Raw genomic sequence first — 16,175 nt, 5'->3', positions numbered from 1 at the left:
GCCTTGGAATAACATTCTCCCTTCAATGGGGCTAACCAGGATTTGGGAACTTTTTGACATACCATACGGTGTGAGTGTACAGATCATATGGCAGGATCATTCATCTAAACAGATTTCAATACTCAGCTTCCTGTCATTTCACTGACAGAGGCATGATACTTACCACTGCAGGTAATCTTACCTTCCAAAGTAAAATGGAATGTGTCCATTAAAGTTTATCTTTTCACATATAAACTTAACCTATTACAATCATCAGCTGATCATACTGTGTTTCTAAATGTCAAACTTGTATTTTGCTTACGGATTCTTTGCCACTTGAAAGGCATTTAAGATAACCAGCTTTATTAGTCTGTTTTTTCAGCATCACACACATACTGATTTACAATCCATTGTAGTGAATAGTATAAAATATCTTTCTTTCAATTCCAGACCAATATCACGATTGCTGTTAAGATAAAATAATCTTTGTACTCACCCCAGCCTTTGGTTTAGCTCCACAGCTGGCAACTGAACAGGGAGATGCTAGGTCAGGAGCATAGATATTAGGAGACAAGTTTGTTTGCGAGTGATTTACCGAAGCAACATCCACTCCACTTTCAGAACCAGATTCAACATCCTGTAAAAAAATGTTTTAAGTCTCTTTATGAGAATATGAATACATATGAATACAAAATAAAAATCTAGTTCTTCCAAACAACAGAAGTATTTATATAGGCTCAAACATATATGCATAATTCTCTTTATAACAGTATTTCTCATTATTCTTTCCTGTTCCCTACACATTCTCTTGCTGTCCTTCTTTCCAATGTGGTGGTTTGCATTAGTTGCTGTTCTGAAATTATAAATCATCACTAACATCAAAACTGTAATTCCCCTAAATGGTAGAATGCAAGGTAAGAAAAATCAGTTAAGGGCTGAAGAAGTCTGACATTTTTCTCTGATGTTCAGTATTTCCTGTGTGCTCCCACCTTCTGTCTCCGGCAGCATTGTAAGCTCAGTGAACATCTGTAAACTATTACACGCTGAAATGACATCATGATTCAGCAGTTTATACAATTCAAAGGTACAACTCCTTAGGTTTTAGAATCAGCAAAGACTTATCAGACAAATGTTTCTGGTTAAAATGCCTTTGCTTTTTATGGCAAGGTTACATTCCTTTTTTTGAGAATAGAAAGAAAAATAGGATGCTTTATTTTTGAGAAAGTAAATATAGGCTTTTAAAAATATAGTGCATGCTTGATTTACTGTGTAGGATGAGGGTGGGAGATTATACCGCTTGCATATAAATCATGACAAAGATCTGGCAAAGAGCTGACTATGTGTAGAACCAGTTAGATTCTGCCGGGTTTATTAGCCGAGGTGCAGCCTGTGTGAATACAGAGACACAGTACACACAGAAAAGCCCAAACTGTTAACGCCAGCTGGTATGAGCCAACTCTGTGCAGATAAAGCCTGAGTTTCCTAATATCATGTTCCCAGAATGGCTAGAATATGGGGCAGACACATCAGAGGGGTTCTGCTCGAACTGGAAGGAAATGGCAATCCTTTGATTCATTAATTCCAATTAAGTATTTGGTCTGCCAAATGTAGCCTGACTGCTTAGACAGGTGCCTCTGCACCAAGTACCCAAGTGTGCTATTTTCTGAAAAGGGTCAGTAATTAAAGTTGCACCCTATGTAGGACCATGCCTGTGAGTCAGATAGTTCCTGCCAGAGAGTCTGAGAGTCCTCTGCAATGCGAAGCACTGGGAAATGCAGCAAAGACATGTCTCTGTAGCCTCTGCAGGAGTCAGCTTGGGTCTAGCTGGTCTTACAAGCTCGTGTTTAGCAGAGCCATACCGCCACAGAGCACAACCATGCTCCCTGTCCCATTACTCAAGTTTCTGCATCACATTCAAATGCTCTGTTACTATAACATCACCACGAAACTGAATACAGAATGTGTAAGTGCTCTGAAAACCAAGCTGTTTAATTCTCTGATTCATAATACTTAAAGGCCCCCAAATTCCTAGAAAATCACTATATATAAACAGCATATATTTCATGTTCAATGCATGTTGTCTTTCTGTAGGGCTCTGATATTGCCTTGCAGCATGGAAACAGGTACCATCTCTGATTATGTTACAGGCTTACTTAGGCAGATTGCCCAAACTCCCTATCCGGCGGCAAGAAATTAGCTAAAATGCTGGCATTCATTGGTGAAGTATGGAGAACAGATATTAACAATGCATTTCAGCTTTCCTCTCCCATCAGCATCCAAGGTAATACTGCGAGTACCTTGATATCCAGAGGGAAAAGTATAATTAAGTCCTTTAAAGGGACTTTAAGGACTTAAAATATAATTATGTCCTTTAAAAATAAGGTATCGTATATTCTTCAGGTGACCAAAACTGTAACTTTAATACTGCTTTTCTCACTTACAGAATTACTCGCTTGACTATGCAGCAATAATGAAGTCTGTCTTCAACAGGAAAAATACTTAAAATTTTTACTTTAAAGAAAACACCACCAACAGAACCAAGCAACCTGGATGTTAACCTAGACATTTTGGGGTGGTATTTCTCAGGTTTCTTAAACTGAAGTACAGCTGCAGCACATTTAGGTAAAATTAATAGGAAGCCTGTATGAGAGCACCTTGGCTCAGCCATTTCATACTCTTCACAGTTTTATGTGTAAACCTAAAAAAAAAAAAAAAGTATCAGTCATGTTTGTGAACTGTACAGTCTTCCTTCTCACTACTCTCAGCAAAGTATTCTCTGATCTAAATAAATGCGTAGGATACTGCCCAGAGTTTTATTTCACATGACAGAGGATTTCTTAAGTGTGTCTCTGCAAAAAAATCCTGAACCCTACCTCTAGCAGAAAAACAAGACCTGGCTCATACTTACTTCCAGTCCTAACTATTTAATGACACATACACATATGCTCTGAGACTGGTGCGATCCTGACTCCATGCTGATTCTGTGTTTACAGTAAGTGATAATAAGAAAGCCAGACATTTTCTGAATCTTGTTGATCTCCCTTTCTTTCACTGGAGAACCTTTGATGCTCTCATCTATGAAAGGATGCCAAAAGGAACTAATGGGTGCCACCACTTACTGCCTTCAACACACACATATAAACAAGGAGAAATACACAACAGATTCTTTACAGAAAGAACTTTTGTTCTGAAACTGAACATTGATAAACATGATGAATGAAAGAAAAAAAGATAAAGCAGATTTTGCTTAGAACAATAAGAAAGATTAAACAAACTCACTCACAGGTACATGCCTCCGTTTGTATGTTGGGGTGCTGGAGGGGGAAGAGCCCGCACTGAGAGCATTTTCAATATCCTGATCAAGCTGGTCCAGTTTCATAATTAACAACACCATAGAATCCAGTCGTGATCGATCCCGATCTTCTCTCATTTCCTGAGGAACAGAACATACAATTGCTAAATCTGAAAGGGCATTTCTTGGAAATAATAAAAAACTCTTTCTTAATTTGGCACAAAAGTACATTGAATAACAGCCAGAAAATTCTTTTTTGGGGGTGAAAAAACCTCTTGTATCATCAATTCACTGAAATTGATTTGCTGCCAGGAACCCGTTTTGTGTAAATATTTAATATACCTCCATTACAACAACTACTTTTAAGAAAAAACTTGCATAGTTGTTTGATACAAATGCACCACAGCCATTCGCTTGACCCAGTAGGCAATTTAGAGAGCTACTGATTCTAAAAACTCCTCCAAAAATCCACCCCAAGTTAATTAATTTGTTATACAAATACAAATGACTAAGGTTATTATATGATAGAAATGGGAGAGGAGGAAGTTTGAAGAAGCCATTTTCCAGCTGGGGATAGCTGCAACTACTTTTCCTGTGTAACTCATCAGCATAACCATGGATTTTCAATTCTTTGCAGAGTTTTTTGTCTTGGTTAGAAATTCTTGATATATATGAAATATATTAGCACTATAGTAAACAGCATCATAGATCCTCTGACTGGGAAGAGAGAAAAGTGAGGGGTCATCACAGTCTTAAAAACCTAGTTTACCCAGCCTATTTCCTTACACTCCATTTGTAGCAAATGGAAACAGGTAAGCTCCTGAAAATGGCAACTTAAAGCAAGACCTTAAGTTACATGGACTAAATAACGTTCTCACAGAGCCACTCCCTCTCTTTTCCCTTTATATAGGGTATAGCCAGCACATAAGCTAGCCAGCTAGTCTGCCTCAAAATTCAGGAGTATGAAATTGCCCATCAGTTCCTTTATGGATTTCCACAATAGGAAATCGCAAAATAAGGAAATTCCATCAATTCACTTCAAAGAATATTTTTATAAATCCTTTTGAGAACTAGAAACAAAAATGTTGTAATTGCAACATTGTGCCGAAGTAGGGAGTATAAAAGCCCAAACCAGACAATTTTGAAAGGCAACAAACTTTTCTGCAAGTTGTACATAAATTTCTCTGTGTAGTTAGGATTCTCTCAGCAGCTTTTTAAAAACTGCTTCAAAGACTTTGCAAAACATGAATGAAATGATTTCCACTAGAATTAAAGGAGCTGTATAAATAAACGGTCATATAAAACATGGTCTACATGTTCTCAACTGCTGAAGACAGAGCCGACTGAAGGTTAGTTAGCTAAACCTTAGAAAAGCAGGAATACAAACCTATTATAGTCGATAGCAGTTATGTAAAATGTTATAGCAAAGGCCAAAAACAAGAACACTATTTATGCATTTCATTTTTTGTTAGTACATGATATTTTGGATTGGCTTGCTGAAAGCTTATGAATTTGCAGGCCCTCCTGATGAACGTGAACTGAGTTTGGAATGAACCTGGGAGAGCACTACCTCAAAACAACAGAGCAATCAGTCACATGGGCTAAGCTGCACTTTCTTTCAAACTGAAAACGCAATGCCCCAAACAATCCATTGAAACTCTATTCATCTTCATTTTAACTTATGTTAAATTGTTGTCTCAGTTTTGTAAAGTTCAGAGCAATTATTTCATCTAACTTGCAAGGACACAGGTGTCCAAAGGTACAAACGAGTGTCTGGTAACAAAGACGACATGACCTTCTTCACACTGTGCTGGGTGAGACTGTTGCATGACCTGGCCGATTTAGCCATGCTGTAGAGTATGCACAGCAATACTGCAATCTAGGGAGGGTGGCTGTACAGCTACCAGAACTAGGTTCCCACAAGGCCCCTAATTTGATTTATTTTAAGTATGTTTCTATTAGCTGCACTTGGAAATACAGCACTGAAAAGGCTAATCAACATAAAATTTACACTTCAGTGAATTGCATCAAAGGAGTAGTGGTGATTGGGTAGATGCTAAAATCTCTCTCTTTGTTGTTGTTGTTGAAGTGCAGGCTGGAGAGATAATAGATGTTTTACATGAAGAAGAAGAAGAAGGAAAAAAAAAGGTTAACTGGATAAATCTGGGATTTTCCCCGAATAAATTGTTTGACTTACTCTGCCAAATAACTACAAGCTTGCTTAGCAGGTAGCAGATTGAGAATGTCGGAGAAGAATCTGCTGAAGTGAAGAGGTGGCAAAATATTGTTCAAAGTGATATTCAGGCTTGACACAACGGCTCAAGTTTGCAGGCAAACACCTCTTTCAGAAAAACAGTAATATTATCACTATGGTATTTAGCTACATTATTCAGTACTCCTGTCAAGAGCAGCGGGAACCACACACCATTGCCATTAGCCTTGGCATGAGAAATTCTAGCATTTTGACTACAGTTCTTATTTGCACCATTTACTGGAAATCACAATAATTGCGTTCTGTCTGGTCAGGGCACTATTAAATTGTATACATAAAAGGCTAAAACTATACCAGGAAAAGTTAATATATACAAATAAAAAAAACTAATCTTGTGTTAGAAATTCAATAAGATACACTAAATAAATATTATCATAGGATTAATTTGTTTAGAGAGTTTTAGCCTTGATATTATCTAATAAATTTCCAAGACTTTTATAGCCTATTTGTCTTTTTTGTATCTCCCTTGTGTGTATATTCTGAGATCTTGTTACCAATTTGTGATATGATCTAAAGCCACCAAGATATTAACAATTTATTTGTTTTATTTTGAAGAAATAGTATTTCCTTTGCATCCAGCCTCTCACATTTCCCCCCAATATTGGCTGGTTATCTTTAAGATTACCATACAACCATGTAAGTTACATTTGTAGAATTACACAAAAATCCTACCTCTAGCATTATGAAGTCAAAACTCAAGCATTAGAAGGTGCCTGGTTGAAGGCTGTCTTAGCAACCTTAGTTTTTGCCCTCAGGCATTTACATTGGGCAATTCAAGAATGTATCATAAAGATACACATCAAGTCAATCTCGGTATGTTTTTTTGCCTGGAGTTTTTATTTTCAGCATGTCTCCAAACAAAAAGAGGAAACACTTTAGGTCATGAACTGTTAAAGCCCTATTTCTTTCAAGTTTGATCCTTACTGATGTGATAAAGGAGTTAGTTAAAATTGAATACACTCATATCTTTAGAACAAAACACACTGTAGATATTCCCAGAATATAGGATGCTTTAATTACTTCTATATCAAGCATTAAAAGCCCAAAGTTAAGATGATAGTGAAAGAAATCCAAATATTTTTACAAGGAAAATAGTTCACAAGTCCTAACTGTTACCACTGACAGCACACAATGCTAATGCAACGAAAACAGATGAGATTCAGCCACCTTTTAGACACTTTTGTCATTTAGGAGCTTATATTGTTGTTTTAAAGAATAACACTTTTTTTTTTCCTGTGCATTGCTGTGTCTTCAGCTGCTTGTTTCTCTTTTCAGTACCAAGCTCCTTTGTGCGTTGATTTACAAACAAGGGTTGTTAACACCAAGTCCCTGTGGCACCACCACTCTGCGTTGAGAGCACTTAGCAATTTCTGAACATAATGTTCTCTGCACAGTATATTGTATTTTTGATTTTGAATGTTTCACAGCAAACACAGTGCAAAGGCAGTATTAGTCAGAGTAGTTCTAAAAATACTAAGCACCTACTTTGTTCTGCTTTGAAGTTGCAGCTTTTATACCTATCTTATCAGCACTTTGCAATGAATTTAGCCTATTCTGGAACAAAAAGGGAGCAGCCAAGCAGCAGAAAATCAGCTGCGTTTGGATTTAATACATCTGTTTTGTGTTATCAGGGCAGAGCAAAGCAATTGAAGCAGATGCCCTTCACTTCCTCTGCCTCTTAAACCTTTTTTTCCTCTACACACATTTCTTCCTTTCTTCTACAGCCAGTTTTACATTTTTACAGATACACACACGAGTTTTCTGCCTATCATAGCCTCTTTTCCCACATACCTCTCTCAGCTGTGTAGGCCTGAAGCAAAAGCTACCTTTTGAAAACAAACATACAGCCTGAAGAGTAAATACCATTTTAATTTTTACAGCACGAATGCTGCCCCGAAGTAGCTGCTACACAAAAACCCGCCGTGCGGTAGTGCCCCGGCGGGGCGGGGCCGAGCCGAGCCGAGCCGGGCAGGCGCGCTCCTCCCCGCAGTAACCACCCCCGCCCTGTCCCGGCTCTTCCAGCCCAGCCCCGGCTCTTCCAGCCGCAGCCCCAGCCGCCTTGCGGGGGCCCTGCCGCCGCCCCGACCCTGGCTCGGGGCCCGTTTGTGCCCGCCGGGGTGGCCCTGGCCCCACGGGCGCCGCCGCACAGCGCCCCCCTCAGCCCAGCAGCGGACGGCGCCATTTTAAAGGGTCAGTTCTCTGGGCCCCTCAACGCCCGTCCAGAAGAACCCCAGCCTTTCTAGACATAAAACTACTCAAATTATTTCACATTAACCGATAAGCGGGTGCTCGCTGGCTCTTAAGTACAAAAGCTGATGGACTCATTCGTCCTGTAGGCGCGCAGCGGCAAGTGCTGCCGACGCGAAGAGTCGCGGCCGTCGCCATAACCTTGCACTCGCTGCACTCCAGCTTCCTCCGAACGCTGCCTTTCAAAATCAGCCTCTGAAGTACTAAAGCTCGGTACAGAAAACCACAAATTTGTATGATGCCCTGAAAAGGCAGAACACTGCAAAGAAATAACACAATACATCTAGTCATTTTCTCTAATGGTTTTGCATCATACAATACACTACATTCCTTATACTAAATTCTGTTCATAATTAATTATTTTAATGTTCATATTTTATATGATGCAGTTAGTCTATCATGACTAATTTTATAAAAAATTGTGCTGCAGTAGGACAGAAATGGGGAGTCCCATTATCTTTTTTTTCCAGAAATGGGACAAAGAAAATTATGTTGATAATCCAAAATGAGTTATAAAGTGAGCCTCATCGTAAAGGCCTGGGTTAAACAGCTTCATTGACAGATACTGAAGAAATTATAACTTCTTTAAAAACATTTTCACCACAAGGGTAATATATTTTTTTTAAAAAGTAGTTAGGGAGATCCTGGAATTAAGGGAGGGAAATGATCTTTTGGGGTCAGATTTGTACTGTAAACACAAAGCTTGCTTACATACTCCAAAATCTAAGTTCATATTAGCTCCTTTGTGATGCTGTGTGAAGCACATAAGCAAATTACACACTACATACAGATATTCTTAATTAGACAAAATCATGAGGTTGGATTTACAAGCAGCTCGAAACAGGAAAAGTCACAAATCCCCTTGTGGCAGGATGCTCCCAGTTTCACTGAGGAGGAGGTTTTTAGAGGCGAGCCTACTGCAGGGCTGGCAGGCCGAGCTTGCTCACCCACAACAGAAAGGGAGCTTTTATGGAAAGAGCTGGCGGAGTTTCCTCTGCTATCTTTGATCTGCAGCCAGCTGGACTGACTTAAAATTTTCATTAATGTTATGTATTTCTTATGCCATTAAATTCCTCATTCTTGTATTCCCTGGCTAAAAAATATACTTTTTTGAAAAATGGAAAGTTATTAAATCCCTGTTTTTAGACTGTGAGGGTGTTCATCTGAACTGAAGACATGCCCTAAGGATAATGCAACATATCCTATTTGGGGATTATATCTGTTGACTTTTACTAGCAGGTGTATAAATCAAATGCATAATTTTTACCCTTTTACACTGCAGTGAACAGCTCACAAACCTTAGGAAAAAATGAAGAATTTCACTTTTCTCTAAATTTTATACCCTGCACTACCACATTAGAGTCCTATTCTTCATTGTATTGGGTGGAGGGTTGCAGGTGGAGACTGTTAGCATATAATGAAAAACCTAAAGCACTATTCCTCTTCCATATAAGACAAGGTATGGACATCAGTGATGCTAACAGTATTGTTATGACTGTAAATCATATTTTGAACTAATCTTTAAAATGGTCTGACACTGAAACAAATAACGCAAGCGTAAACTCGTGTACATATTCACATGCATGCAGACATCACACACATCCATGCTTTTTGGAAAGTAGCTTTTTTCTAATTCTTCTTATAAGACCTTTGAATAGGTGACTGAATTTTTCCAAATGTAATGTATTCCATAGGACTGGTTTACAGCTCGCTCCAAAATAAGCACTTTTTAATTCCTGTTAAACCCACAAATGAGTTATATTTGCAAAGGAAAAGACTTCAGAGGCACTTGATTGCTATACAGTACTGAAATTCACAATTATGACACTTTCTCCTTTTATAAGAGAAATATAATCAACAAAACAGCATCAAAAAGTCAGACTCTGAAGGGCACATTCTCTCAGCCAAATGCATGCTTTTTATATTTTTGGACATAAAATATGACTCCCTCTTGCAGGGGTAGTGCCACACTCTCTGGAGAAAACAGGAAACTGTTTTGGAAAATGACACAGAGCATAAAATCCAAATGTATCCAAGATGTTAAGTCCCAGGTTCCTAAAGATTTGGAGACTAGGAGTGAGATGGAACTCCTCCATTTCTCTAGCCCTTCACAAGATCTTTCAAACCCCTGTACTCTTCACAAATAGGGTCTCCTGAATTTCATCTGATTTCAGCTGCATATATTTGCCATCTTTCATGTTTTATAATAATTTTATCTAAACAAAAGCATTCCTTTTTAGTAACTTCCTTTCTACAGCTGGTTTTGCCTAAACACATACTCAACCTGTATGCTGTATTCTATTTTTGTTCAGGCGGTTTTGATTGTAATATTCTATGTTTCATGTCAGCCAAGTAAACTATCCAGCATAGAAGTTATTTTAATAATGAAATTTAGCAATTCATTATTCATTAGTCATAAAATGGAAAATCACTCAAAAACCTTAGGACAAAACAGCCCCAGGAGTCATTATTACATAACTATGTTAACTCAGCAGGGTATACTGAAGGCAACAGCTCCTCATGAAGTGGTTACTCTTGAAACCTAACAGCTCTGTGTTAAAAAGCTAAGTCAAGCAGGGTTGCTGTCTAGCTAATGTCATATTACCATGGCTAGATATTAATGGAAAACATAAACTTTTCAGAATGTCATTACTGCATTAACATTAATATCTACACTCCTGCAACACTAATGAAAGTACTAATCAATGGAGCTAATTCAGGTGACTAAGAGAAGCAAAACCAAACCTAATGTTAACTATAAATGGTACATCTTGTGCAATGTATAAGATAATTATCTTACATTTGCAACACATAATTTATAATCAGTCCTGATGTAGTTAAAATTTGAATTTCATAAATTACAGATGATGGCCCTCTTTCTTTGGAGTTATATTTGTTAGCAGTAGCTGATCTGATGATACCCACCTCCCAGTTATCATTTGTTATTTAGGATCATGTCAGGATTTTGATGACAAAAATTTCCCAGAATCAAACCCTACAGAGCCACAGAGCACAGCATGAACGTAACCTGTGTGTTCATTCGGCAGAAAGAATATACTGAAAACATGAAATCAAAGATCAGTATCTTGGTTTGGAGGAACTAGTGATGCTCTTTCACGCATAGGCAATACTCAATTACTTTCTGATTTCCTTCTAATATTTTGTAAATTGGCATCATGCTTACTCTAAAAGTTACCCTGGCTATGACTTCCAAACTAAGTGAAAAGAAATTTTTACCTTCACTTGACCCCACTTCTATTTGTTATGAGGAGAAAGACTTCTGCTTTGTGGAGTATATTATGACAGTAATCTGAGCACTAATTATACGACTAGAAAAATACTGTGATTAAATAGGACTCCAGAAGTGAAACATGACAGATGCTGCATTTCTGATATTATTGCAAAAACACCTCAGATCTGATCATTTCATGCAAAATTAACAGGAAAATACTTTAATGAACTTATTATTGCTTTCCTATTATGCTATAAATCAAGCAGAGTCATACTGCTAAGCAAAATAGTGGTTATATTTTAAATGTCTGAAATGAAACCAGCATCAGTGATATTATGAAATTTACCTTTGATATGTGTCTGTCATGGGTATGTTTTACAAATACACAAATAAGTGAACCCATTTGTGTATTTATATTTTATATGCCTATTTTACAGGTTTATAGGGAGCTGTTTCATTTTGTTATGCTTTTCCAATTAAATTAGAGGAAGGATTTGTCCTTCAGGAAATCAGTTCTGGTCTTTGTGATTTTGTTTAAACTTAATTTTAAGATTTTTGGATTTGTCAAACTAAACATTCAAAAGTCAATCAAGAAAGAAGAATTGATGCCAATGATCATTCACATGGATCCTCATATCTGGTTCTTTTATCACAAACTGTGAATTAAGATTAAGTAGCAATTCTAAATATGGAAAGAGAAAAGTGTCAAAACTGAGTGGGGGGGGCCTATAGGAAAGGCTGGTTAATATCATAGGAGTGGGCACAATTTGCTTTTAGGTTGGCGGATTATTAAAGAAGCTCTTTTGTAACTTTGCCAAGTGAAAATGATAGGCCCTGGAGTACAGGTTAACACATAAAGGGCCCACTGTCATAAGAGAAAAATAAATTGATCTTGAAAGAAAAAAAGTGAATTCTAACAGGTCTTTTCATATCATATATAAATTTTAATTTGTTCCTTATAACTATATGAAGTGAAATTAAAGTGTTATCAGTCAGTTCTGCAAACAGAAGGGTGAGGATAGGTACCTTGTTCACTGTACGCTTTCATGTACTGCAACATGCAAGAGCCAAGCCTGTGAGGAAAAATGCTCATTCTCCAGTCTTACGTTGCAGACCTGACTAACTTCTGATATTTTAAATGTGCATTTTTGCAAAATTGTCAAATTGCTTTTAATACCCACTTTGAAAGCTAAACTTCCCCTCCCCCCACCTTTATTTTATCTTTCTGTTCAGGAAAGCCATTAAATTACAGTTCTACCTGCCTCCTTCCTTCCTGGAAAATGACATACATCATGAAAACTGTTTTCCATGGCTTTTAAATACCTTATATTGCAAAAAAGTAATACAGACTACTTGTCCTGATATCATAGTTTACAACACTTACAATATGCTTTTTAAAGTATCCAAAAATATTATAGTGATAACCAATGCAGGATTTGGGGGACACTTTGCTCAAATCATTTTCTCCACCTGTAATCCCTCTGCCTCAGTTCCTTCACCTTTTGTCAGTTTTAGGGTCTGACTGAGATAAAGAGCAGGCACGTGAATAGAGCAAAATGAAGGAAAAGGAAGGCTTTCCCGTCCTAGGATCATAGGATAATGCAGTTTGGAAGGAACCTCAAGAGGTTTCTCGTCCAACCCCCTGCTCAAGCAGGACCAGCTGGGAGATCAGACCAGGTTGCTCAGGGCTTGAGTTGGTCGGGTCTTGAAAACCTCCAAGGAGACCGCACAGCCTCTGGGCAACCTGCCCTGCTGCTGGACTGTTCTCACAGAGAAAAACTTTCCACTGAAGAAATGACTGTAATCATCTAAAGCATTTCTTTCTACTCATAATGAATATGTTGACATTATTAGGATAGTACCATTTTAGCTTAGCTAGCACATCTTTTAGGTGTAGGTTGTATCTGAACCTGGTAATAAGTAATTACTTACAAACTGAAAATGAACTCAGTCCATTTAGTTTTACACTGCACTGAACATGGTTCAAAAAGAACAGGGGAAGGGGAGTGAATATAAAACATAATTTGCCCTCTAGTTTAGCAAGGAAAACATTGGAAAACAGGTAATGGCTATTACCTAGATGAGGTCTGTTAGTGACACTGTAATTTACCACAATACCTGAAGATACTGCAATACTAGTACTATTGTACTATAGTACAGTACTATAGTACTGAAATTAATGGGACTCTTTTCACTGATTGCAACGGGATTTGAATCAGGCCTAAGAAAGACATGAGAATTAAAAACCACAAACCATTGTATGCTCTAACTTCTCCCAGGTGAGAAATAGAATCTTAGATGGTTATAATGCTAACCTATTAAATTGTTTTAAGAACGGGTGAAAGGTTCTGTGCACTGTCAATTCAATCTTTTTAGATAACTTTTCTGTTCATCAATATGATTGTAATGTCAATAAATGAAAAATAAAAAAGAAGCCTATTAAAAAAAAAACACTGTCCCCTTGCTAATAATACCTTAATCAATCTGCCTATTATTTTTGGGGGGGTTTTCACCCAGGGTTTCAAGCCCTGGTCACTTAGGATGCAGAGTATTTCCCATATTTCTTTTTCTTTACAAGCAAAATGTGTGTGCAAAGCTAGAAAGCACTATGGCAGAAATGTGCTGTTACACAAAAATTATAACAAATCGTCATGTGAGGGGAGCAGGTTTAGCTAGTTACTTAATCTTGTAAGTTTTGCCACATGAAGGCTTAGCTTGAAGAAATCCAAGTTATCAGTCATCTGTTTTCTGTAAAAATATAAATATTTAACTGCTTCTGCCTTTTACTTTAGTTTCATATTATTCTTTTAAGTCCTGTGGGTCTATTTATATTTCTATGTATACACAGTCACATAAATATGCACACATGCATGCAATACACTGATTTGCACAGCAAAGACATTTGGAATATTTGGTGGTAGGTTTAAACTTGGCATTCTTTTCTAAAGATACAAGTAAATATTATAACAAGTTTACCTGGAGAGACTTATAAAAATAAATAAATTTTGGGCTCATAACCAAGATTTGCCTGAGAATTTTCACATCTTGTATGACAAAACTTAGGAACATTTTGTAACATTCTGCAACTCATTGAAATGAGTTCAATGCTTACAGCTTCTGAGAATCTGGTCATTTATTTAGATGTCTAGATAGAGACAGAAGAACCGGCATTTATCATACTGTTTTCTGTAATCTTGCTTAAGTTAGCCAGGGCCACATTCTCTACAGCCATCAGCTTTACACGAGAGATGCACTAGGTTTGCTCAGCCAAACACAAAGTTTGCAGCCCCTCTCGTGTCTGGAGAAGGCCATCAGAAGAGACAGGGAAACAGGAGGAAAGCTGAGATAGGGTGCATTCAAGTATAATTTTTTCTTCCCCTGAACCTTGAAGCATGACTAGACTATAGAGACTTCTGTAAAGAGGCAGCAGAGAAACTAAAACCTTAGAGTTGATGATGGAAAGAATGAGGTGGGGGAATCCCTGTGGAGAGAAGAGCTGAGTTTTTGTAGAGAAAGCTATATGATACAGACAGGTATATACTGACTACAGTAAATCTCAGGTAGTCCAGGCAAGACCAAGTCTGAAGGGATACCCAGGACAAAGGCACAGGAATTGTGAAACCAAATGCTTGAGACCTACTTTAAATGAGCCACCACTTGATCCGCTCTTCTGCAGAGTGGATCTACTTCATTTGTGTAGTGAAGAAAGCACGTACCTTACAGTCCTATTGCCAAGATGGGTGAAATGGAAGACATAATTTGATTTCCTTTCTCTTCTTTTTTGTGCCATTTAGCTGTGTCAGCCTATGAAACACTGAGTAGTTCATGTCATTTGTGAGATACACAGTAATGTCAAGAAAGATGTAAGAAAAGGTTTTCTTGATTTTTTTCACACAAAAAGATTGATAAAATTGAAACACCAAAAAAAAAATCCAAATTGTTTTTTTCGAAACAAAACACATTACTATTTTGATTCATACTCAACTCATTGTAAGAATTGTGATGGTAAACTTGACATTCTTGGGTCAAAGTGATGAAGATCTATTTTCTCTCCAAAATTTGTCTACAGAAAAAAAAAAAGTTTGTGCTGGCCAGCAACAGTTGTTTTATTCATAAGAAAATGAAAATCTGAACTCTAAGGAAATGTATGTAAAAATGTATTTTGTCAGCAAATTCTTTATTTCACTTATGTCATTATGTGCCCAGTATAAAATCACATACTTGGAAAGCATTTTTTGTTTAATGGCTGTAAGTAGACAGCACTGAGTGCAGCACTGCAGATCAGCTAATAAGGCTTGTAGAAAAATGAGGGAACAGGTAAGTACCACTAGAGTGAAAATAGTATTAAAAATGTAAAGCAGTGGCTAGTAGAGTTGGAAATATTAATGCTAATCCAAGCAGGACACTTTTGTGGTACAAAAGTCAACAAATTTGCAAAATTAGAGCGAGTTTATTTTCTGAAAATGCAGAAGACTAAACACATCACAGAACTTTTGCAATATGTGGAACTTTTATGCACTGTTAATATTCTGTCTTTTTAAAGCCATTTGGAAGCCTCTTTGAAATATTTTGGTGTTGCTTCTGGTTCATTTCATCAGAAAAATATGCACTAACTGGAGTTTTTGAAAGTCATGCAAATGACCTGAAAAAAATTGTTTAAAGATTTTCTTAGCTTTAGTGTTGTGGCAGATGTAGCAGTGGATGCTGAAGGCTGCTGCAAAGTTCCCAATGTTATAGCAGAGTCATGTTTTTCTTGTGCAGACATTTCATGACAAATGGTGGAGGAAGCTGAGAATTTAAACTCTCCTCTAATAAGACTGAATTTGTTTAGAAACAGTGAACTTCAAAATAGCGCTGTTTCTTTTAGAGGCAAGATGTTCTGTGCAACAAAAATACTGGAGCAGATTCTCAGAACAGTACTTCTGGTTATATGTGACTTGCATGACATAATTGATTTAGCTGTCAGTATATAGAGAAAAACATTTGTAATACTGCATGACCTTTTTACTGCAGGGCTTAATCAACATAAAAACCCATAAAACCATTATAACAGTGATGGTATTTATAACACGTGCATCTCCAAGAACAAGTCTTACCTCTAGACCTTGAATGGGGATACCAATATCTCTTCCTATAATTTAGGACCATGTTCA

General features: G+C 37.4%; 1 protein-coding gene across 3 annotated transcripts in view; it reads right to left on the bottom strand.

Moving 5' to 3' along the window:
* The window catches only part of DLC1 (DLC1 Rho GTPase activating protein), a 243,482-nt gene that overhangs the window by 177,993 nt on the left and 49,314 nt on the right, over positions 1-16,175 (bottom strand). For all 3 annotated transcript variants that reach the window (XM_013949493.2, XM_013949495.2, XM_013949494.2), the window contains exons 3-4: positions 3,263-3,412; positions 476-616 (exon numbers count right to left, since the gene is read on the bottom strand). In XM_013949493.2, the coding sequence (XP_013804947.1) occupies positions 476-616; positions 3,263-3,412 (291 nt within the window). The remainder of the gene's footprint in view (positions 1-475; positions 617-3,262; positions 3,413-16,175) is intronic.

Source organism: Apteryx mantelli, chromosome 5 (assembly GCF_036417845.1).
Source record: "Apteryx mantelli isolate bAptMan1 chromosome 5, bAptMan1.hap1, whole genome shotgun sequence".
NCBI classification, from domain to species: Eukaryota; Metazoa; Chordata; class Aves; order Apterygiformes; family Apterygidae; genus Apteryx; species Apteryx mantelli.
The sequence above is the reverse complement of the archived record's forward strand: the minus strand, read 5'-3'. Positions and strand labels throughout refer to the sequence as shown.